The sequence below is a fragment of the Condylostylus longicornis genome, unplaced genomic scaffold (genome assembly GCF_029603195.1).
Source record: "Condylostylus longicornis isolate FDR11 unplaced genomic scaffold, ASM2960319v2 ptg000022l, whole genome shotgun sequence".
Classification (NCBI taxonomy): domain Eukaryota; kingdom Metazoa; phylum Arthropoda; class Insecta; order Diptera; family Dolichopodidae; genus Condylostylus; species Condylostylus longicornis.
This window is the reverse complement of record NW_026577991.1, coordinates 1-24,820: the sequence shown is the minus strand read 5'-3', so window position 1 is coordinate 24,820 and position 24,820 is coordinate 1. Positions and strand designations below refer to the sequence as shown.

At 25.8% G+C, this 24,820-nt stretch overlaps 7 protein-coding genes across 9 annotated transcripts; 3 read left to right on the top strand and 4 right to left on the bottom strand.

Moving 5' to 3' along the window:
• Nucleotides 1-1,032: 1,032 nt before the first annotated feature.
• Nucleotides 1,033-1,652, bottom strand: LOC129606907 (probable trafficking protein particle complex subunit 2). The gene is made up of 2 exons (XM_055517536.1): nt 1,424-1,652; nt 1,033-1,367 (listed from the first exon to the last, which is right to left on the bottom strand). The coding sequence occupies exons 1-2, from the start codon at nt 1,505-1,507 to the stop codon at nt 1,035-1,037; spliced, it is 417 nt and encodes a 138-aa protein (XP_055373511.1). The 5' UTR covers nt 1,508-1,652; the 3' UTR covers nt 1,033-1,034.
• A 1,782-nt stretch (nt 1,653-3,434) lies between these two features.
• LOC129606793 (mediator of RNA polymerase II transcription subunit 27) lies at nt 3,435-4,650 on the top strand. Its single transcript, XM_055517352.1, has one exon. The coding sequence runs from the start codon at nt 3,547-3,549 to the stop codon at nt 4,441-4,443; it is 897 nt and encodes a 298-aa protein (XP_055373327.1). The 5' UTR covers nt 3,435-3,546; the 3' UTR covers nt 4,444-4,650.
• A 440-nt stretch (nt 4,651-5,090) lies between these two features.
• LOC129606792 (GPI mannosyltransferase 3) lies at nt 5,091-7,288 on the bottom strand. The gene is made up of 6 exons (XM_055517351.1): nt 6,970-7,288; nt 6,783-6,900; nt 6,517-6,721; nt 5,925-6,456; nt 5,426-5,867; nt 5,091-5,359 (listed from the first exon to the last, which is right to left on the bottom strand). The coding sequence occupies exons 1-6, from the start codon at nt 7,095-7,097 to the stop codon at nt 5,240-5,242; spliced, it is 1,545 nt and encodes a 514-aa protein (XP_055373326.1). The 5' UTR covers nt 7,098-7,288; the 3' UTR covers nt 5,091-5,239.
• Nucleotides 7,289-8,743: 1,455 nt separating this feature from the next.
• Nucleotides 8,744-11,651, bottom strand: LOC129606794 (ras-related protein Rab-11A). Its single transcript, XM_055517353.1, has 5 exons — nt 11,188-11,651; nt 10,271-10,392; nt 9,767-9,825; nt 9,419-9,708; nt 8,744-9,059 (listed from the first exon to the last, which is right to left on the bottom strand). The coding sequence occupies exons 1-5, from the start codon at nt 11,225-11,227 to the stop codon at nt 8,932-8,934; spliced, it is 639 nt and encodes a 212-aa protein (XP_055373328.1). The 5' UTR covers nt 11,228-11,651; the 3' UTR covers nt 8,744-8,931.
• A 1,034-nt stretch (nt 11,652-12,685) lies between these two features.
• On the top strand, nt 12,686-14,019 carry LOC129606726 (dihydropteridine reductase). Its single transcript, XM_055517225.1, has 4 exons — nt 12,686-12,964; nt 13,045-13,381; nt 13,440-13,623; nt 13,721-14,019. The coding sequence occupies exons 1-4, from the start codon at nt 12,881-12,883 to the stop codon at nt 13,821-13,823; spliced, it is 708 nt and encodes a 235-aa protein (XP_055373200.1). The 5' UTR covers nt 12,686-12,880; the 3' UTR covers nt 13,824-14,019.
• Nucleotides 14,020-14,274: 255 nt separating this feature from the next.
• LOC129606725 (succinate--CoA ligase [ADP/GDP-forming] subunit alpha, mitochondrial) lies at nt 14,275-16,663 on the bottom strand. 3 transcript variants are annotated; one of them, XR_008696773.1, is made up of 7 exons: nt 16,453-16,663; nt 16,080-16,318; nt 15,800-16,030; nt 15,381-15,485; nt 15,130-15,309; nt 14,751-15,067; nt 14,275-14,667 (listed from the first exon to the last, which is right to left on the bottom strand). XR_008696773.1 is itself a non-coding variant. In XM_055517224.1 (7 exons), the coding sequence occupies exons 2-7, from the start codon at nt 16,487-16,489 to the stop codon at nt 14,852-14,854; spliced, it is 987 nt and encodes a 328-aa protein (XP_055373199.1). In that variant the 5' UTR covers nt 16,490-16,506; nt 16,561-16,647; the 3' UTR covers nt 14,275-14,851. The 3 variants fall into 3 exon arrangements, 2 of the variants coding, with proteins under 2 accessions (XP_055373199.1, XP_055373198.1); XM_055517224.1 differs by having other exon boundaries at nt 14,275-15,067; nt 16,080-16,297; nt 16,453-16,506; nt 16,561-16,647; XM_055517223.1 differs by having other exon boundaries at nt 14,275-15,067; nt 16,453-16,662.
• Nucleotides 16,664-17,174: 511 nt separating this feature from the next.
• Nucleotides 17,175-18,591, top strand: LOC129606887 (polycomb group RING finger protein 3). Its single transcript, XM_055517504.1, has 4 exons — nt 17,175-17,412; nt 17,510-17,662; nt 17,723-18,006; nt 18,291-18,591. Exons 1-4 carry the CDS (start codon nt 17,298-17,300, stop codon nt 18,414-18,416), a joined length of 678 nt encoding a protein of 225 aa, XP_055373479.1. The 5' UTR covers nt 17,175-17,297; the 3' UTR covers nt 18,417-18,591.
• The last annotated feature ends 6,229 nt before the right edge of the window (nt 18,592-24,820 follow it).

Below are 24,820 nucleotides of genomic sequence, written 5' to 3'. Positions count from 1 at the left end.
GACTACAATTACTTTATTGAAACTTATAAAAAAAATACAACATATGGAAAAAAAGAAAATTTTTTAGAAAAAGAAAAAGGTGCGTAGTTCCAAATTTTTATTTCAATTAGGAAAAACAAATAGATATTTTGCACTTTACGTACAGTAAAAATTTTTGGAAAAAAAATAAAAGGAAATGATGATTTTTGTTCGAACTGTTGTAAACAACATATGAATATATAAATTATGCACGGGACTCGATGGTACTCCGAAGAAGGGATAAAATTCCTCCAGACGAACAAACACACCAACAACCCTGTCAGGAATTTCTGAAATTCGAAAAACTACGAATGTGATATTTTCAATTACTAAAATTCTTCTCCAAGTGAAATTTTGCTTTCCAAGCTCCATTTTTGATATACGCAGAATCGCAAGAATGACTTGGTTTAGGGTAAATTTGTGTAGAACCCTATTCTTCCATATTCTACTTTATTCTTAACTTTTTAAAATACATACATATTTGATAGTGGAATAAAGTTGGGCATATTTACATACATATTACATTTAGAAAAACAGTTACATGTTAATAATGCATACTGAGTAATATAGCTGAAAAAATTTTGTTTTTTCTTTAAAAATATGTACTTTGTTGTAGTGATTGTTTTTATGCATTGAATCTTGAATTTTTGTCTAAGCGTCTAAAAAAGATCTTGCTCGAGTTATTAAACCTCAATCATTACCAATTGTTCTTTTTTGTTTACTTGAATGCACCCTTTCATTCCACAATTGAAGATGAAATCAATGTATAATTATGTTATTATCCTGTTTTTTAATGCTTTAAAACTCCGAATCCTCTTACATTTATATTTATTTTCCCACAAAATTATTATTGCATTTTGTGTGAAAATCTTACTCTTGAAAATCTGTATGCAGAAATTGTTGAATCGACTAAAATAAAATAGGCTTAATTGTAGGTAGGTTTTACGGACTATATATGAATATATATGAATATAATGGATAAAAAATAATGCATATAAATTATATATTATCTATATTTATGACAGTAAAAATTTTTTTCCATATAGTTGAGCTTTTTTTTCAAACATTTGAGATTTAATTGCGGTATTTATTTTATAAAAGGAATTCATAGAATGTTTAATATAAGTTTCATATATTTCATTAAAGAAATTTTTTATTCCTTCATCATTTCGAGTATCATGCACAATCAAAAATCGTATTCTACTTGCCGTTACAAAAGCAGACACAAACCATTGATTAAATTTATCTATTGATTTTAGATAAGTGCTATTAGTTTTCCATTTATGTTCATCAACAAGATCCAAAGCAGCATGAGCTATAAATTGACTTAAGTGTCTGTGATCTTCTTTCTACAAATAAAAAACCAATTCGGAATATATTGACTTTTTAAATAATTTTAAAAAACCTTTATTTCCTTATTGATTGTTGTAAATTCCATTTCGAAAATGGGGTTGTCATTATGTCCAACTATAACAAAGTAGTAAGACATTCTTATTTTTATGCCGATACAAAAATAAAGATTTTATTAATTAGTTGTTTTAAATTTTATAATTGTATATTAGTTTTGAATTGTTTATTTTTTCTTGCTATTAGCATAAGAAAACCTATTTTTGTGTTGTTGCAAATGTCAAAAATTTTTCCTGTGTCACATAGCATAATAATTCAATAACGCTATTAAAAATTCAGGGCTGCCAGTTTGATAATTATCTACCAAAAGTGGTAACTTTATTTACATATTTTGATTCAATTTCTTATTTTGATAACTTGACGCATACCATATATATTATTTTCAATTTGGTAACTTTCTTATTCCTAATATCAGAAACTATTTACATAGACTTAGAAATTAATACAAAAAAACGTAAATATTTTCTAATTTTCAGCTTTTTAAATTGTACTTTTTAGTTTTTTGGATGGGAAATTTTTACTTTCCAGTTTTTAAGAAAAATATACTGGCAATTAAAAAATATATGAAAATATACAAGTGGGTTCAAAAACCAAATATTAAAATTTTTTTCCATACAGTCGAGCTTTTTTTCAAACATTTGAGATTTAATTGGGGTATTTATTTTATAAAAGGAATTCATAGAATGTTTAATATAAGTTTCATATATTTCATTAAAGAAATTTTTTATTTCTTCATCATTTCGAGTATCATGCACAATCAAAAATCGTATTCTAATTGCCGTTACAAAAGCAGACATAAACCATTGATTAAACTTATCTATTAATTCAGTTCATAATATTCAATTTTCAACATATTTTTTCAAAAGAACACTATTAAACGGCTGTATATATTAACGCAGCCAGTACTATTAAAAGTACTGGCTGCGTTAATATGTACACATTGTGTCAAAGATCTATGTACAATAAGATATTTGTTTTTATGAAAAAAATAAATTATTTATAAATCGAAAAGATTTCTTATCAAAACTATCTAACAAAGTTAATAAGATTTGTTCAAACTTTAAATGGTTTGTAAAGTATCAATTTTCCAAGTGAGAATACTACTTTTAAAAAAAATTAGAGGCTTTAACATAATGCTCGAATTCAAGGGTTGATTGCGTCATTTATTGTTAACTTTCATTCATAGGAATTTGAAAAAAACATGCAGTTTCTGAAATATATTCTGCCAAAAATGCAACTTTTACAAATTTGTAGGGACAAAAACTTGCATAGAGGTGAAGTTGGAAAAATTTTTTTATTAGTATCTAAAAGCTAGAAAAGTTTCAGCCTTCTACAACCTATTTTATAGAAGAAAACGGATATCAAAAACTTAAAAGAAAAGTTCTTTGTAGGTCAAGCTTTTCTTTTATAATAAATTTTCTTAAAGCAATTTTCACCATAGAATGGTTTTCTGTTTTATACAAAGTGCCTTGTATAAAAAAAGAAGTCTTGTATGTAAAATATCGGGCTTAGTTGTAAAGGAAAAATAGAAATGAACATTGCAACAAATCAAATAACATACATTATACATACTAAATACACTAATTGTTAAATTATTACGCCAGCAATAATCTATATTTCCTTTTGCCTTTAATGGGATTTTTTATTTACCAACTTTCTATACAAGAAATTACACCTTTTTAGCACGAAATGTTTTGAGAGCTCATTATTTTAGTTCTTAAAAAAATATTATAAATATGAACGAAATTCAAAACTGAAATAAAACTAATCTTAATCCATAACAAACGTTTTACTTGTTCAAAATAATTAGTAATCATATTTTATCATAACTTAATTATTATAAATTTCTAAATATAAGAAACTTAGCCAATATCATTGCAATCTCAGCAATTAACTAATTGAGTATTTTCAAGCATATGGCAATGTTAATTAATCTCAATGAATATAATTACGTATACATGAACGTCAATCAAATTTTGACATTTAATAAAGGATCTTGATTCTTGATACTTTATTTATTATTCCAAACACAGTACAAGTTGTTTGAGTTTGGAATTGCTTTAATATAAATTTTGTAAAATAAACAAATAAAGTATTATAATTCTTACAAAGTTTATAAAAATGACAAATATGATGGATCAATTGAATTCAGCTTTATTAGCAATTAAACAACTCCGATCTAATGTTGGTATTGTTTTTGAAACCCTGTCCAATGGTGCCAAAGGAGAAAAGCCGGAGGATAATAAAGAGTTTTTAATAGAATTTCAAGAATTATTTAATACTGTAAATTTAAATTTAAGAGAAGTTGAATCAACAATAAATGGATTAACTATACCACAAGGACCATTTAATTTAGGAAATTCTCAATATTTAGCTCAAGAAACAACGCTAGAGCGGCAGGCGCTCTATCCGCAATTAATAAATAGCTATAAATGGATTGATAAAATACATGACTATAGTTTGTCCGCTAACATAATTTTAAATTCGAATTCATTAAGGCGTTCATATACCTCATCATCAAAAACTCGTGGTGGTAGGATACAAATTTCGTCATGTAACAATGCGTCACCCTCTCATTTAGACAAAATTATTAATGAAAATATGAATTTGATTCACACAAACTATAGGATATTTCGGCCTTTTGGCTCAAATGCTATTGTAATGCTCCATATAGGTAGAGTATTAAAAGCCGCTATAGTTTTTAAAGGAGTTTTAATTGAATGGGTCACAGTGAAAGGTTACGATGAAAACTTAGAAGTTGAGGATCTATGGACTGAATCTAGATATGAAGTTTTTCGTAAAGTGCAGGATCAAACACATTCTGCCATGCTTCATTTTTTTTCACCAACTTTACCGGAATTAGCAGTAAAAAGTTTCATAACATGGATTCACAGTTATAATAAACTGTTTGCCGAGCCATGTCGAAAATGCGGAAAGCATTTAAATAATGCCTTACCCCCTACATGGCGTGACATAAGAACTTTGGAACCATTTCATGAGGAATGTAGAAATTGTTAAACTATGCTATGTTATATGTATACATACATACTAAAATCTATATACATACGTAACAAATTGAAATCAAAAATTTGATATGCATATGTACATGAATATTTTAATACTTGATATTGCAACCAAATCAATTTTGTTTAAGTTATTGACTTTTGAGAAAAGCCAATATATGTATGTCGAAGGCTCTCCATGATTTATAATAAACGATATTTACATTTTTATAAAAAAACCAGTTGTAAATTTTATTTAAAATATTTAGACAATTTACAATATATTGTATAATATTAATTACATATACCAAAAAGTCTAACAAACTAAAATTAAACCTATTTTTATAAAAAATATTTCAAACAATCCATTATAATTTGTCAAGGTTATTTGCAAGTTTTTAATGCATTTTTATTTATGAATACGTTTATTTTTTTTTAATAATTCCACGAGCATATATGTATCTTGCCGTCAAATGTCAAATAAATTTGGTTTTTATATTTTTTGTTTAAAAAAACATCCATTTAAACTTGTACTATATTTAAATATTATTTATTATTTTGAATTTTTTAAGACTAAAATAAGTCTCTATAGTACCATTACGAAAATGGTAAAAATAAATTATTTTTTTAAGTAGGTATGTTCCTACATACCATAACTTCAAAACAATTTATTATATTTGAATTTGCAGATATAACCTTTAAATAACTTTGGCAAATCATTAAAACGCATAAACAGAATTTACTTCTATAAGTTTTAAAAAAGTATTTGAATTATTCAATTACTTTAAGAAAAAAATGAATAATTAGCAGGTTTAAAAAGCTTCTTGATCATCAGTTTCTTCTGCTTCTTTGTTAAAAATGTTATCGCCAGGTGTATTAAGATTTTTCCGCTCAAATACTAGAACGTAATTCCCAACTCGTTCATCTGCATACTAAAATTTATATTTCAAAATAAATGTATTGTATATTGAAACAAAAATATTTAAAATATTTCTTACATCTGTGTGGTGTATCCGATCTATTAAATAATAATTAGTCAAAAAATCAGATATTTTTGATTCAAGAGAATCAAACAAAACTACATGTGTTGGCATTGCCGTTTTAGGATAAGACGGAATATGAGATCTCAACCAGCGGTCTGGTGCTCTATAAAATAGCTCCGCTTCGTCTATATAATTTTGCTTCATGTGTATATTTGGATTACAAGTTAAAAACCGAAGTGTCACATTTTGATGTATATGACTGTAGTAAGGTGTTGAATGACATGGCATTAAAAATAATATATTTGCACGCGAGTTGACTTCATCAGTATATACTTTAGAAATTTCTGCCAAAAACGGCATAACTTCAAGAGTTCCTCTTTGGTGTACTAAACTTAAATAATAATTTGGAATAGCATTCCCAATTAAAAGTATAATAGCTACAACCCATACCGCCCACCTAAAATATAAACAATTTTACATAAAAAAAAAATAATCAAATTAATGAAATTTTTACTTTGATGCTTTGTAACTCCATCTCACTAATGTGTCAACCGATATATACAAGCACAATGGCAGTAAAATTAAAATAAATCGAAATTCTTTGTGCTGAAATATACTATACGTAATCAAAGTAATAAATATTGTTATTAGTAGTTGCTTTCTGATGATATACATTTCTTTATTTCTAATGGTTTGTATAACCCCAATAAGAAATGGTAAATAGTTTACGCCTAAAATACTGGGAAGTCCTGTTAAAAAATACCAGTGCCAAGGATGAGTTCCATAAAAACTTCCAATTCCAAGTAAATAATTAAATTTTATGAATTCCCATGGCGTTAATATTAATTTTCCGTAAAAATAACTGTCTATTGCGATTCCAATGCTAAAAATTATTAAACCAATGGGCACAAACCTTTTTAAAATCAATTCAGTTTTAGATAACTTTGTTGAAAGTAAGTGGTTCAAACATAACGGTAACCACACTATTGCGGCAGTTGGTCTTATATAGCAACAAGTTCCAACAAACCATAAATAGGAGGTTTTATCTAAAATGAATCAAAGCAAAATTATGAAATAAGAATTTTTTTAAGATGTTTTCTACTTGCCTCGTTTATCCCACGGAAAATAGCTTAACGCTATAGTAGATAACGCAGTTTCAAATGTGTTTGCTAATGTCCTCGAACCGCAATAGAACCAGAAAAACGTTATAAGTAAAAGAAATATTGACCATTTTTTTTTACCAGTCCAAATATAAAAGCGGTAGTCGGCATAACTTGACAATAGCGCTTGCAAAAATCTGGGAGATATAACCTTTAAAGAAAAAGAAGTTAAAAATATTTAATTTTTGTTAATATGTATTACTTCATATTACAAGATATTCCACCAAATCCAAGTGAATTAATGCTAAAATTTTATACAATCCGGCTATTATAACAGGATATATATAACTTCTAATTCCCTCAAGCCATTCCCATGTTAAATATCCATACCTTAAAAAATTATTTAATTCATTTGTATTCGAAAATATAAATTTAAAGTTATATCATAATCTTATTTACCCAAATACAAGCTTATGAGCTACTTCTAAACTCTGCCAATATTCATCAGGAACATAAAATGTTTTGACAATGAAAACCGAAGCAACGCGCACAGTTAAAAATAATAGAAAGGTAAGCACTGGATTCATTTCTTATTGAAGCATACGAAAACTAAATTAATTTTTTTATGTTTAAAGTTTTTTTTCATCAGATAATTGGTGTTAAATATATTTAATACTTCAGGTTAATATGATTTACGGCTAAATACCTTTAAATTTATAAAATTTTTATTTAAAAACCCTGAATTTATTTACAAAAAAAAATAGCTTTGATAATCAACATTAACCTCTCCATAAATAGGTTTTCACTTAGCTAAAAATTTTGTAATATATGACGTCACAATAATATGTATGTTGGTTGCATTGGCTATTTAATTTTGTATGTTATGTTTTACCGCATATAATCGACAAGAGATGTCACTTAATTTTATTTTTATTAAACAAAGGGTGACTTCCATATTGTACGAACTGAGTTAATTTCGTGAATCGCTTGCCATATCATTTGCGTAGAAATTTTCACGAAGTCATTTAACTATTTAAAAGTACATAGAAAATACAGAGAGAGTCTCAAAAAAAATTTTGGCCCTTTTTTTGTATATTCAGAATGGAATGTTATAAGACCGTAATACAATTTGTTTATTTTTTATTATTCAAAAATTCCATCTCTTTCATTTTTCTTCATTTTGTATTAATCGTAGGAAAGTTATTGCTTTCCAGATAAATTATCAAACACTCCAAGTTACATACACACTCTAAGTTATATACATAACTCCTTAACCTTTAATGTTATAACCGTCAGAATCTGCGAAAAGAGCTAAATTGTTATCCTTGGTTTTGTATTTCCATCATATTAAAAAACCTTTTTTTACATTCAATCTTTTTGTATAGGAAATATCCACATATGTGCAGCGTTTCGACATGTGCCATGGTTTGGTAAACCCAAAAAAAAAAACAGGTATATCGATTCCTATATGGCTACTAAAATTTATTAATTCATTTCATTCTAAATTGCGTGACTATTTCCGATATACTTGTCAGTAAATATAGTTAGTACTTTAATTTTGTTCTCTGCTAGTTTGAAGTAAATAAGCTATTTTTTATTTTGGATATATATTTATTTACGATTTCTTCCTTTAAATTATAATAAAAAATTTGTTAAAATCAAATAGAAATACAAAATAAAAAAATAAATTGAATTTTGAAAAACAACTTGTTATTAATAATAATAATAACAAATACTTTAATTTTTTTTATTTTAAAGCATCTATTTGATTTTGTTTTTGCTATAAAACTGAATTTTTATACTTAAATATATAAATAAAAATTAAATTTATTTTTGTTTTAATATTTCTTCTTAGTATTTATATTTAGTTAAATGAATGTCACCATTAAATAACTCAATTAAAAAAATTCAAATATAAAAAAAAATTTTGTTGGTTTGTTTTAATTTTCTTAACTAATAAATTATGTGGATCGCATTTATTTCATACACCTACTAATATAAATCAATCTTTTATATTTTTTATTTTCTTTAAAATTAAAAACCTACAGATTTTAATTTCATTGTATTCTATATTTTCAAAAGATAATAACTTAATAACAAATAAACTCGTTAGATTTGACTAACTGATTTTAGTTGTTTTAATATAACGATCCATCATTGAATATATTTAGAGAATGAAGCCTGTTAGTTTTAAATGTTTGATACTTAATGGGTGTTTTCTGAATTTCTCATGTTATCTTATAGAAACTCAATAATTATTTAATTTATTTTCTATGTTGCTTTTATAATTATTTTTTTTATTGAACAGCTTTATTTTATTTTAAGAAGAATTTTTGTATTAATAGAAGAGAATATAATTCATATTTATAATTAAAAAAAGAAAAAAAAATGTGAAAAAATCAATGAAGGACGACCGGGCTATCACTGGCAGCATTGCTTGCGTACATCTGGAACAGTAGGCTTAACTTCAAGTGGTTCAATACTGGGTCGAATAACGTCACCTTCCGGTGGATCCCTGATTTGTTTTTGTGATACAATCCGATAAATTTCTAAAATAATTGATATACATACATATGTATTTTGCATTACATTATTTTTTTAATATATAATTTTCCCACATTACATTATCACTTTTTTTATAAAAATAGTAAAAGAATTTATTCAAAAAACGAGTTTTATTCGATTTTTTTATAATTTTTTACTATTAAAAACAACAATACTACTGTACCAAAAATATTTCTCTAAATACATACATATGTATGTTCGTTTTTCTGTTTTTTACAATGTCAATTGGTAGGAAAAGGTTACAATTTAGATTCATATACCGAAAAATTAAAAACAATTAACGAATTCGTACTCTACCAAACTAATTTTTACGCAAAATACTTAAAAGAATCATAAAAAATACCTGTGAGTATATTTTGGAATGCAGTTTCAACATTAGTTGAATCCAAAGCTGACGTTTCAATGAAACTCAAACCATTTTTTTCCGCAAATTGCTTTGCCTCATCAGTAGGCACGGAACGTAAGTGTCTCAAATCAGATTTATTGCCAACCAACATGATAACAATATTTTGATCAGCATGATCACGTAATTCTCTTAACCATCTTTCAACGTTTTCGTAAGTTAAATGTTTTGCAATATCATACACAAGAAGGGCCCCAACTGCACCACGATAATAGGCTGATGTTATTGCTCTGCATTTAAAAATGTTTAGTAATTATCAGAGATTAGATGAAAATTGTATTTTATTACCGATAACGTTCTTGGCCAGCTGTATCCCAGATCTGAGCTTTAATAGTTTTCCCATCAACCTAAAATTAAATAAAAATAAGAATTTGCTGTGGCACCAATTATATTATTTGCTTAAGATTTCAACGATCACATAAAAAAAAATTTATCAAGTTTCAATGGAATAAATAAACTGAATTCGCTTATTGAAATTTTTAGTTAATTATTATAACTTTTCAGTTGCGTAATTGAAAAAACTACTAATCTCTTAGACATGTGGAGTGTACTGTAAAAGTGAGATAAATATCTTATCAAATTCAAAAGAAAGTCATCAATTTTTAACACTAAATACAACAAAAGCCAAATTGATGAATATTATTTCAAAAACTGCAAGTTATATTTTTGTTAAATTTATTGAAGGTTTAAAAAAGTGCGAAATACATTTTGGACCACGAAAAGATGACATTACCAATATCCCTACTTTCTTTCGGGTTTCAGCAAATTATTGGTTGCACATATAAAACTTACTTCTATGCTTCTAGTCGCGAATTCTACTCCTATTGTTGACTTAGATTCCAAATTAAACTCATTCCTAGTAAATCGAGAAAGTAAATTGCTTTTGCCTACACCAGAATCACCAATTAACACAACTAAAATGAGAAAAGAAAAATTAAAATTTATTATTATTACATTATTAATACAAAGTCATTTAAAACATCAATATTAAAACAAAAACCATTGTTCCAACTAAACAAAAGAGACCAACTAAAAAAAACCATCAAATTGTGTTATGCAGTTGAATTGATAATTCCTTGAAATTCGCTAAGGTAAGACACAAAATGTATTTTATTTTTCATCGCTGTACGATCTATTGAATAAAACAGGTGCAATTTAACAATCAAAGAATAAAATTATTATTAGGATTTAAAATCGTATTAGACAACGTGTCATGATGATTATTTGTCCACTTGTTCATTATAAGGAGTTACCTACTTATAGTTGCGAATGACAAAACGCATATGTAAGTATTTATGTAGGTATATTGTTATGACACCTCTTGATAATGTATTGTATATTTATTTTAACATGGTGATGAACAAACTTTTTTGTACGTAAAATTACAATACAATTGAACCGCAAAAGTTAAATAGTTTCAAAAACTTCGCAAAATAAAATTTCTAGCTAACAAGCAAAATTTTTACTTTTTAAACCAAGAATAACGGAAAATAGAATGTATAAGTGTAATACTGAATTATGTACATAATTGGAATCTCAATTTAATCTTTAATTAATATATTTAATTCAACACACCCACTTTTCAAAAACAATTTTGTGATTAGATCTTTTACAATTTACATAGTATTTATTTTTTAATTTTATTTTTACTTAAAATGTGAACTACTCAAAATATGATTTTTTTTAATATTGCGCAAAAATAAATTTACCTTTGAAAAGATAGTCATATTCATCATCCCTGGTTCCCATTTTAAAAAAAAAACTATTTTTATATAATTCGTTGAAATTTTTATTTTTCTGAAACTATTCTCTACCAAAATCACTCCTTGTAATATTTTAATTATCGTGTAGTTTAAAACTTCACTTTAATTGAAAAAAATGATGACTGGGAACAAAGCAGATTGAAATGATGACGAATTTTCTACGTGAAAATCACTTTTCCTTTTCTTTAATTTTTCATTATTTGCAACAAAAGAAATCACAGAATATTATTTAGTCCCAATATGAATAACAATTCAAACTTTTTTTGTTTCTTCAGGTTGTATTATTTTAATTTGCTATTTATTTAGTACAATAAAAATTCAAAAAAAAAAAAAAGAACGGGTGAAAATTTTCAACTTGCATAAAAAGTGAGAATTATACGAGCTCACCGCGAATAAGATAGAAATTCATCTGTCAACGTAATAAGATGGAAAGAAATAGCAGATGTATTCTGTTAATGAAAAAGAAATAACAATTAACTTGACATTCATGTTGGTAACATTTATTGCAAGGCTGACATTGCCAGATTAAACTAAATATTACATTTGTGATGCACTCAAATTTTCAATGAATTTTGAATCAAACTTGTTCAGAATATCCTTGTTTTCAAAATTGCAGTAAAACTGTATTGCTAGTTTATTTAGCAATTTCAACTTATAAACTAAATTTTGTATTAATATCGTATAGGAACATTTTGAAGCCCAAATATTTTACAAGGTTTGATTAATGTTAATTTTGCTAAAAGTTATTATTTCATTTATCTTTCCATATTAATTAATTTTGTCAAGATTATTTTGCCTTTTGTATGAACTATTTAGATAAAGTGAAGTTTAAGTATTTGTTACATGATTGATTAAACTTTAGAATAAATATGTATTTGAGGTGAAAACTATCCAATTATCATCAATTTTTTTTTCAATTAATTTTGTGCGAAAGCTTAGAACAGCGATCAGCATATTTTTATTTTGGTTATAATTTTTGTTGCAAAATTATTAAATTTTGATGTTAAGTCTAAAGATATGATAAGTGTAAGTTAGTTACCCAAGAATTTTTTTGTCAATTATTTTTTTGTGAAAGCTTGAAACAGCGATTAGCTGTTTTTATATTCTGGTTATAATTTTTGTTGCAAAATTGTTAAATTTTGATGTTGAATCTGAAAATATGATAAGTGTAAGTTAGTTACCCAAAAATCGCGTCACTCTTTTCGCAATTTTCTATTAAAAATAACTTGGTCACATATTACTATAAATAAAATGGAAGTATTAGTAACAACGTTATCAACTCCTACAAAATTAAAATCTGAATGTTGAAAACAGCGAATGGTATTTTTGTGGGAAGTATCTGTCAATCCATTAATATACATATTAGAAAACGAATGCGCAAAAAAAAGGGTGATCGTTTAAGCTCACCTTTAAATTTTTTATTTATTGTTTTCCTGTTTTTATTCTTTTACGGTATTAACCAATTTTTGTTATAATAAATAGCCTGCATTAAACATGTAATTTTCATTCTAACATTTGAGTTTCATGATTGAGAATACAACTGTACATGTGTACAAGTGCCAGTGTGCAGTTTATACCTATTGTGGAAAGAGAACAACTTGTTGAAATATAAAATAATTTCAATTCATAATTTTTAAGAATGTCTGCTGGAAAAATACTTGTTTATGGGGGGAGAGGTGCTCTTGGTGCCGCTTGTGTTAATCACTTCAAGGCTAAAAATTTTGTAAGAATTTCATTTTTTCATGCACGCAATTTTTTTAACAATGAGATAAAACTCGAAAATATTGAATTTATTTTACTTAGTGGGTCGGCAGCATTGATTTAACAGAAAATGAGCAGGCAGATTTAAGTATAGTGGTGCCTAAAGATGGAGACTGGGTAACACAAGAGACTTACGTAGTAAGTAAAGTTGGAGACGCTTTGAATGGTGAAAAATTGGATGCTGTAATATGTGTTGCCGGAGGTTGGGCTGGAGGAAATGCAAAAAAAGATTTAGCAAAAAATTCGGATTTGATGTGGCGACAATCAGTTTGGACTTCTTCAATATCCGCAGCTGTTGGAGCACGATATTTACGTGATGGCGGGTTGTTGGCTTTGACTGGGGCAAATCCAGCTTTGAAGGGTACTCCGGGGATGATCGGTAAAAATGGGAAAATGAGAAAGAATGAGTTTTACATTAAATTATATTTTAATTTAAGGGTACGGAATGGCAAAAGCAGCCGTACATCAGCTTACCAAATCTTTGGCTGGCAATGAATCTGGTTTACCTAAAGATTCTGTGGTCGTTGCGATATTACCCATAACGCTTGATACTCCGATGAATCGAAAATGGATGCCTGAAGCTGATTACACTTCTTGGACTCCTTTATCTTATGTTGCTGAGTAAGTAAAATTACTTTTCTTAATACATACATATTCCATTAAGCAATTAATTTATTTTTATTTTGCATATGGCTTAATAAAAAAATTACAATTGAAGTTTGCTAATGTCTTGGACTGTAAATGAAAAACGTCCTTCAAATGGTTCATTAATACAACTTGTTACAAAAAATTCGAATACAACATTGAAAGTTACAGAATGAAAATAAAACTCCCTTCCACAACTTCATTGGACTGGATAATCTCGAAAGCTTTATTTTTTTTAACAATTTATTTACGGTGCTTTTTGGTTGTATGTGTTAAGTGGTTTTTTTTATGGAGAAATTAGTTGTGGAAAATTTTTTTTGTTTTGAATGACAATAAATTGAAGAGAAAAATAAATTTTATTTTAAAAAAAAATCCCATTCAGTTTTTAGATTAAGGTTCTGATAACATTTAACCCTCCATTCAAAATTTTGTAGCATGATTTCTGCTATTTAAAAAGAAGGGAAAGTTTTGGCTTAGTTTCATTTTTAAAAAGGTTTTGTAAAAAGTAGACAAGCCCTTCAGAATATGCGAGTTCATTTGTAATCTTGAAATGAATATGCTTTTTTTGAAGTTATCTCAAATACATTAAATATTTAAAAAGATTTTATATAATATAAAGTTTGAAAATAAAAAGAAATATAAACTCTATTTATTAATTTGAATATTTTGCAACATGGTGCTTAACATAATGCCAACTTTATAATATGTGGTGAATGAGGTTTTACATAATTTTGCTAAAAATGACGCCAATATAGTTGTAGTATTAAATAATAAAATTCTAGTTTTACATTTTTGTATTACAATTAAATACTACACAGGAACTCTGCGGAGTCAATATCTCACCACAATTTATAAGAGGCTTACAATTTTAATTCAGTGAGATGTCTTAAAATAGTTTATAAAACATGCTTTGAACACATTATATAATTTGGTTGAAAATATAATTTTTTGTTTCAAAATTCAAACATGTTTTAAAACATAATTTAAATATACACTATTCAATAGAAATAATTGCGGCATCTATTGAAAGAGAACATGCAACATTATAAGTTAAATATGGAAATTCATTAAAAATTGAAAGTTAACATTAACGGAAAATTTACCTGATCTTATTTTTTTTATGTTTATTGATTTATATAGCCTGATCTTGTATTTTTTTTGTTTATTAATTTATATTGGCAATTTGAAATAATTCAAAATATATCTAAACTAATTCTAACCGCTTCATTTCTTTAAATAATTCCTTTCCCATATGAGCTGGGCTCCTCGTAACGATTACGTTAGCCTTTTCAAGAGCTTTAATTTTGTCACCAGCTCCACCTTTACCACCTGAAATAATTGCACCAGCATGACCCATTCTTCTACCAGGAGGGGCTGTCAAACCAGCAATGAATGATACTACTGGTTTAGCTTTTATTCCCTTAAAATAAAAATTTTACCTTATTAAAAAAATTTTTGAAATAATTTATACGAAACCCATACTTGATTGTGTTCAAGAAGATACTCTGAAGCTTTCTCTTCAGCTACTCCACCAATTTCACCAATCAAAATTATTCCTTTTGTATCGGGGTCTTTCAAAAAAACATCCAGGCAATCAATAAAGTCGGTACCGTTAAACGGATCGCCACCAATTCCCACGCAAAGGGTTTGTCCTAATCCAACCTATTTGAGAAATAAAAGCAGTTTGCAGAGAGGAACAAATTTGAATAAAATTGTAAATATCTTATATTTACCTCTGTTGTTTGATTTACCGCTTCATAAGTTAGAGTTCCAGATCTTGACACTACTCCAACTTTACCACGCTTGTGAATATGACCAGGCATAATCCCTATTTTGCACTTGGTAAAACAACGAAATTAAACAAAACATATCAAATTATTAATCTGAGGTATCTATGTAAATGGGAAGTAAAATTTTCTTGGTTATATATGACTAAAATTTGCTTAGTTAGGTATACACACATATATGTAAGCAAAATAATTTTAGTCTCAAAATTAGTTTACGCTTTGCTGATAAAAATTGGCCTGATTTTGAAAAAAAAAAAACAAGTTTTATTTTTATTTGAATTTAAACTATGCAAAAGTGAACTTTGACTTATTTGTCTTATCTAATCACTGAAAATAGGAAAAATTAACAAATTATTAAAACTTACTCTTTCTGGAGCTATGATGCCTGGGCAATTTGGTCCAACTAGTCTTGACTTTCCTTGAGTTAATAAAGCATGTTTAACACGAACCATGTCATGCTGTGGAACACCCTCTGTAATGCACACAATTAATCCTACTTCAGCTTCAAGTGCTTCCATTATGGCAGCTGCAGCTCCCGGTGGAGGAACATAAATGACAGTTGCATCGCAATTTGTGGCTTTTTTAGCCTCTGCTACCTAAAACTCTAAAACTATGAAACGTGTTAATATTTAAGCTTAAACTTACTGTAGCAAAAACTGGCAATCCAAGGTGCTCAGTACCACCCTTTTTTGGTGAAATTCCCCCGACAAGTTTGGTACCGTATTCCAAAGCTTGTTGACTGTGAAAAGTACCTTGTTTTCCAGTAAAACCTTGGCAAATGACCTTGGTTTCAGCGGTCAACATAAGATTTTTTCTTGATTGACTGTAAGAACTGCTTAAACGAACACCGGTCAAAAATCCGCCTGTAATATAAGAATTGAACACTGTTCTAATAATTTTAATTGCGCATATGATAACATTTTTTTAAATTTTATAACTTTTAATGTTAATAAATTTTCTAAAAATTATTTTGCTCACTTAATGTCAATATATTATATAATAGAAACCATTTTATTACCTTGAAAACGGGTAATAATTCTTGAAGCAGCCGCCATAACTCAAGACTGAAACTCTCACAAAGAAGTTCAATTTAGCAAAATATAATTTACTAATATTTAAAGTTTACTCAATAGATAAATTTAAAGAAATAAAGTTGCAAAATTTCTATCCTGATCACTGATAAAATCACATACGTGCGAGAGAGACGAGCTCACTGAATTTTTTTTTCCTTCTGAATTTTTTGAAGTTTGACATTGACAGTTTTCATTGCTTACTTATTTTATTGTTACCGATATTTTACGTTAATAATGTAGCAAGCAAAACAAGTTACGACTTGCGAAAGTTGAAGTTGTGGAGTTGTTTTTTATATACAATATATATTTTAAAATGATTCCAGTAGCACATATAGTTATGCTTTATTCCCGCAATGAGATACATTGCTAAACATTATAACAATGTAAATATATAGCGTAAAAACTTTTAAATAAAAAGAAGGCCATTACAAGTTTTTCAGTTCAAAGGTCAGCCTTATTAACACGTATTCTATAAAACTAAGTTTATTCAAATTTTTCGATAAATTACAAAAATTTGATTTTTAATTATTTTCGAAAGACGAAAACATTTATATTTGGATTATTGGGTTTTGACAGTTTGTTGACTTCAACTTTAATTAGTAAATCAAAAAGAAAGTTTTAAATGTCAATGTTTTTTAGTTGGTAATACGATTATCTGACACGACTTAATTTTTACAAAAATTTCTCTTAATGCCGAATAAAAAGCTGTAGTATATATTAGGATATATATAATTTTTAATAATTTATTAGTTTTTGAAATGATATCTATTAAACCAAGTTCACTTTCATAATGGATAATATGGAAAGAAGAATAAGATTACGTACTTTAAACACTCATATAACTTGCAAAATATGTGGAGGCTACTTCATTGATGCAACCACAGTCACTGAATGTTTACATACATGTAAGTCTCGAGAGTATTTAATTTTATCGGGAATTAATTGAATATTTTTCAAAAGAAAGTTTTTATTGAAAAAATTAAACACACAACATAATTTTAGTTTGCAAAAGTTGTTTAGTAAAACACTTGGAAGAAAAGAAAACTTGTCCGACATGCGAGAATGTTATTCATCAGTCACATCCATTGCAATATATAAGTTTTGATCGAACTATGCAAGACATTGTATATAAACTAGTACCGAATTTGCAAGAAAGTTCGTTGATATATTTTGCATTTTAATATGGACTCTTTGAAAAGAAATTTTTCTTTTTAGATGAAATGAAGAGGGAAAGAGATTTTTATAGAAGTCGTAATATGGCTTGTCCAAAAGATTTACCACAGAATCATGAAGATGATGATGACAAGGTTAATGAAGCACATGCTGAATCCGACTATCATAGATTAGATGAGCAAGTTAATGTTTGTTTAGAGTGTAGTAGTAACAATTTAAAAAATTTGCAACGAAGGTTTTTGAGGTGTAGTTCTCAAGCAACTATCACTCATTTAAAGAAATTTTTAGCAAAAAAAGTTTTAAATGGAATAGAAAAATATAGAGAGGTTTAAATCTTTTTCAATATCAAAATAGGCATAACAAATCTCAATGACCAATGATTTGAGACCTTGAAAACGTGGAAGTATGTAAATTAAAATTAGCACTTTGTACAGAAAGTCGCGAATATATATATATATATCTACGTATTTGAATTTATTGTCAAGTTTTATTTTAGTTAAAATAAATTTAAGGGCTTTTTGAAAATTAATATAATTGAGAATTGAGATATTCTGTTTTGCCTAAGATTTTGAAATACTTTTGAAATTTCAAATTATTATTTATTTTTTAGATTGATATTTTATGCAATGAAGAACTTTTGGGTAAAGATCATACATTAAAATTTGTATATGTTACCCGATGGCGATTCCGGGATCCACCATTAAGATTACAGTTTAGACCTAAAGTAGACATTTGAATAAGTAGTAACAACAAATTGTTTTTAAAAATAAATATAGTGATCAATATAATGTATAACTCAGAATATTAAGGCAAAATAATATAAGTTTAAGATATATTCATGTATATTAATGCATTTAATGTACAAAGTGGTCCGTAACTGGTATTAAAGCAATTCTTGGGGTGATTCCTCAGATACTTGTGTTTTAATCAATTATTTTTGTATCAATAGCAGCATTTCAAGTTAAGTTTTTTAACAATCATTTGAAAATAAAAAAAATTACATTAATTTTGTTTAGTTTTACAATTTATTTTTTATAATATTAAACATAAAGCTTAAAAAAACAACAAAACTTTTATTCGCAAATAATAAAAATGTTTGCATTTTGAAAAGTAAAAGTGCAAATTTTTTGAATAGTGAAACGGGTTAGTACGTTTTCAATTTTTACATCTTTCAAAATGTGAGTAATTTAAGGAAGATTTTTTTTTCGTGCTTTCGTTCCAATTTTGGAATTTTAATTTTTATATTATTTTGCCAAGGATTTCAAAAATTTTATTTGTTTTTTTCTAGTATTATTGTTATTAAACCAATACATATATACATATGAATGTACATCACCTTATTTTATATATACAAAATTATTTTCATTAAAAATACAAATGAAATTTTTCCAATTTTTTTCTTAAATTAAAAATGTAGAAATATATATATTTCCAATATATTAGACCGCCAAAAAAAAAATATATTAAAACATCTTTCTAATTTTCTTAAGTTTGAATTATTAATCCAAAAAAATAAAACAAAAGTTATGAAATTTATTTTATGAAATTTTCTACTATGTTTAATATAAAATATATTTAGTGGTTTTAATAATTTGTAAAAGAAAAACTTTTAATTACATTTGTACATATTTTTATCTCGAAAATTAATTTCGTAAATCGTAAGAAAGCAAAATCAAGGAAATAAAACTTCGTGTGAAAATATATAGTTTTATAGCATAAAATTTTAACAAAAAGTTAGAATAAAACTTATTTAGTATTGCAGTAGAATAGTTTATCTTTGAACAGGAACAATTGCATATTGCAATAGATTTATGTATGTTTGTAAGTATACACATTTTATTTTAAATTTCGAAGCTCATTTTAATTTGAATCTAACGAACTAAGTTTGTACTTGGATTCTATGATTCTTGCAATTTAATCTATTATATTTTGCTTTTTTATTAACAGCTACATAAACATAAATTACTTTGTGTGCGTTTATTTTGTGGTCGTTTATACCTCAGTAAAAAACATGGGAAAATATTAATAAAAAGTAAGAATACGTACACATACATAAGTGTGGATGTAATAAAGACATTAAAATTGTAAAACTAAATAATTTAAAAGCTTTTTTAAGTACGAAATCCCTTTTGTTTTTTAAAATGAATATGTGTGCAAATAAAATACATATATACGTATGTAATTTATAGCTTAAATTTGTTGGTCATTTAGTGAATATGTAGATAAACACATACATATACACTAAACGATCAGTAAAATAAAATTTGAAGAAAAAAAATCAATATGAAATGTGTTTAACACATACATTTGGTTTGACACGAAACCGCGCAAATATAAACATGTTGCAAATAAAATTATTAGAACATGTTTATAATTTGTTGACAGAAGCTTTAGTATGTCCAATTTTTTTTATTTTAGTGTTCAGTGTGGACATATATTGTAAAGTAAAATTCGCAATTTTAGCAAAAATGCTTCCGAAATCGACAATTATATATGAAAGCGTTAAAAAATGTCGCCCAAATTATTAAGCTAATTATACGCAAAACATAAATTTTGTAGTTGGTATTGATTATGATATAAATTCTCCAGATCTCAATATAAATACTTGACAATAGATAGCGCTGAGCGCTGCACGTCATATTGGAAAAAAAACTTATTAGATTATATTATGAAATTTTGATGGATTTACTACGTTAATTGTAAATATATTTTACAATTAAAATTATAAATATATTTTGTAATTAAAATTTAAAATACTGAAAATAATAGCAAATACACTTATACAAAAAAGCATTCGTATATACTTTTTGAAATTTTGTATACATTCAGTAAATTATTATTATTAATTATAAATTATAATAAGTGTATTCCAACCATAAATCCATAGAAGGATTTTTCGATGAACAGAAATAAATCAAAATCATGATTGTGAACCTGAAAATTAAGTTCGTAAAAATTCTAGATTTTAAATTTCAGCAAAATTATAAAATGTGAAACAAATTGCTAGCGAAGACACAAACAAATGTATGTGGTTTCAAATAATTTAAGACAGAAAAATTTGGAACACATGCCAAATTGGTTCGTGTTTATAAACGTAGACATTTGAATAAGTAGTAACAACAAATTGTTTTTAAAAATAAATATAGTGATCAATATAATGTATAACTCAGAATATTAAGGCAAAATAATATAAGTTTAAGATATATTCATGTATATTAATGCATTTAATGTACAAAGTGGTCCGTAACTGGTATTAAAGCATTCTTGGGGTGATTCCTCAGATACTTGTGTTTTAATCAATTATTTTTGTATCAATAGCAGCATTTCAAGTTAAGTTTTTTAACAATCATTTGAAAATAAAAAAAATTACATTAATTTTGTTTAGTTTTACAATTTATTTTTTATAATATTAAACATAAAGCTTAAAAAAACAACAAAACTTTTATTCGCAAATAATAAAAATGTTTGCATTTTGAAAAGTAAAAGTGCAAATTTTTTGAATAGTGAAACGGGTTAGTACGTTTTCAATTTTTACATCTTTCAAAATGTGAGTAATTTAAGGAAGATTTTTTTTTCGTGCTTTCGTTCCAATTTTGGAATTTTAATTTTTATATTATTTTGCCAAGGATTTCAAAAATTTTATTTGTTTTTTTCTAGTATTATTGTTATTAAACCAATACATATATACATATGAATGTACATCACCTTATTTTATATATACAAAATTATTTTCATTAAAAATACAAATGAAATTTTTCCAATTTTTTTCTTAAATTAAAAATGTAGAAATATATATATTTCCAATATATTAGACCGCCAAAAAAAAAATATATTAAAACATCTTTCTAATTTTCTTAAGTTTGAATTATTAATCCAAAAAAATAAAACAAAAGTTATGAAATTTATTTTATGAAATTTTCTACTATGTTTAATATAAAATATATTTAGTGGTTTTAATAATTTGTAAAAGAAAAACTTTTAATTACATTTGTACATATTTTTATCTCGAAAATTAATTTCGTAAATCGTAAGAAAGCAAAATCAAGGAAATAAAACTTCGTGTGAAAATATATAGTTTTATAGCATAAAATTTTAACAAAAAGTTAGAATAAAACTTATTTAGTATTGCAGTAGAATAGTTTATCTTTGAACAGGAACAATTGCATATTGCAATAGATTTATGTATGTTTGTAAGTATACACATTTTATTTTAAATTTCGAAGCTCATTTTAATTTGAATCTAACGAACTAAGTTTGTACTTGGATTCTATGATTCTTGCAATTTAATCTATTATATTTTGCTTTTTTATTAACAGCTACATAAACATAAATTACTTTGTGTGCGTTTATTTTGTGGTCGTTTATACCTCAGTAAAAAACATGGGAAAATATTAATAAAAAGTAAGAATACGTACACATACATAAGTGTGGATGTAATAAAGACATTAAAATTGTAAAACTAAATAATTTAAAAGCTTTTTTAAGTACGAAATCCCTTTTGTTTTTTAAAATGAATATGTGTGCAAATAAAATACATATATACGTATGTAATTTATAGCTTAAATTTGTTGGTCATTTAGTGAATATGTAGATAAACACATACATATACACTAAACGATCAGTAAAATAAAATTTGAAGAAAAAAAATCAATATGAAATGTGTTTAACACATACATTTGGTTTGACACGAAACCGCGCAAATATAAACATGTTGCAAATAAAATTATTAGAACATGTTTATAATTTGTTGACAGAAGCTTTAGTATGTCCAATTTTTTTTATTTTAGTGTTCAGTGTGGACATATATTGTAAAGTAAAATTCGCAATTTTAGCAAAAATGCTTCCGAAATCGACAATTATATATGAAAGCGTTAAAAAATGTCGCCCAAATTATTAAGCTAATTATACGCAAAACATAAATTTTGTAGTTGGTATTGATTATGATATAAATTCTCCAGATCTCAATATAAATACTTGACAATAGATAGCGCTGAGCGCTGCACGTCATATTGGAAAAAAAACTTATTAGATTATATTATGAAATTTTGATGGATTTACTACGTTAATTGTAAATATATTTTACAATTAAAATTATAAATATATTTTGTAATTAAAATTTAAAATACTGAAAATAATAGCAAATACACTTATACAAAAAAGCATTCGTATATACTTTTTGAAATTTTGTATACATTCAGTAAATTATTATTATTAATTATAAATTATAATAAGTGTATTCCAACCATAAATCCATAGAAGGATTTTTCGATGAACAGAAATAAATCAAAATCATGATTGTGAACCTGAAAATTAAGTTCGTAAAAATTCTAGATTTTAAATTTCAGCAAAATTATAAAATGTGAAACAAATTGCTAGCGAAGACACAAACAAATGTATGTGGTTTCAAATAATTTAAGACAGAAAAATTTGGAACACATGCCAAATTGGTTCGTGTTTATAAACGTAGACATTTGAATAAGTAGTAACAACAAATTGTTTTTAAAAATAAATATAGTGATCAATATAATGTATAACTCAGAATATTAAGGCAAAATAATATAAGTTTAAGATATATTCATGTATATTAATGCATTTAATGTACAAAGTGGTCCGTAACTGGTATTAAAGCATTCTTGGGGTGATTCCTCAGATACTTGTGTTTTAATCAATTATTTTTGTATCAATAGCAGCATTTCAAGTTAAGTTTTTTAACAATCATTTGAAAATAAAAAAAATTACATTAATTTTGTTTAGTTTTACAATTTATTTTTTATAATATTAAACATAAAGCTTAAAAAAACAACAAAACTTTTATTCGCAAATAATAAAAATGTTTGCATTTTGAAAAGTAAAAGTGCAAATTTTTTGAATAGTGAAACGGGTTAGTACGTTTTCAATTTTTACATCTTTCAAAATGTGAGTAATTTAAGGAAGATTTTTTTTTCGTGCTTTCGTTCCAATTTTGGAATTTTAATTTTTATATTATTTTGCCAAGGATTTCAAAAATTTTATTTGTTTTTTTCTAGTATTATTGTTATTAAACCAATACATATATACATATGAATGTACATCACCTTATTTTATATATACAAAATTATTTTCATTAAAAATACAAATGAAATTTTTCCAATTTTTTTCTTAAATTAAAAATGTAGAAATATATATATTTCCAATATATTAGACCGCCAAAAAAAAAATATATTAAAACATCTTTCTAATTTTCTTAAGTTTGAATTATTAATCCAAAAAAATAAAACAAAAGTTATGAAATTTATTTTATGAAATTTTCTACTATGTTTAATATAAAATATATTTAGTGGTTTTAATAATTTGTAAAAGAAAAACTTTTAATTACATTTGTACATATTTTTATCTCGAAAATTAATTTCGTAAATCGTAAGAAAGCAAAATCAAGGAAATAAAACTTCGTGTGAAAATATATAGTTTTATAGCATAAAATTTTAACAAAAAGTTAGAATAAAACTTATTTAGTATTGCAGTAGAATAGTTTATCTTTGAACAGGAACAATTGCATATTGCAATAGATTTATGTATGTTTGTAAGTATACACATTTTATTTTAAATTTCGAAGCTCATTTTAATTTGAATCTAACGAACTAAGTTTGTACTTGGATTCTATGATTCTTGCAATTTAATCTATTATATTTTGCTTTTTTATTAACAGCTACATAAACATAAATTACTTTGTGTGCGTTTATTTTGTGGTCGTTTATACCTCAGTAAAAAACATGGGAAAATATTAATAAAAAGTAAGAATACGTACACATACATAAGTGTGGATGTAATAAAGACATTAAAATTGTAAAACTAAATAATTTAAAAGCTTTTTTAAGTACGAAATCCCTTTTGTTTTTTAAAATGAATATGTGTGCAAATAAAATACATATATACGTATGTAATTTATAGCTTAAATTTGTTGGTCATTTAGTGAATATGTAGATAAACACATACATATACACTAAACGATCAGTAAAATAAAATTTGAAGAAAAAAAATCAATATGAAATGTGTTTAACACATACATTTGGTTTGACACGAAACCGCGCAAATATAAACATGTTGCAAATAAAATTATTAGAACATGTTTATAATTTGTTGACAGAAGCTTTAGTATGTCCA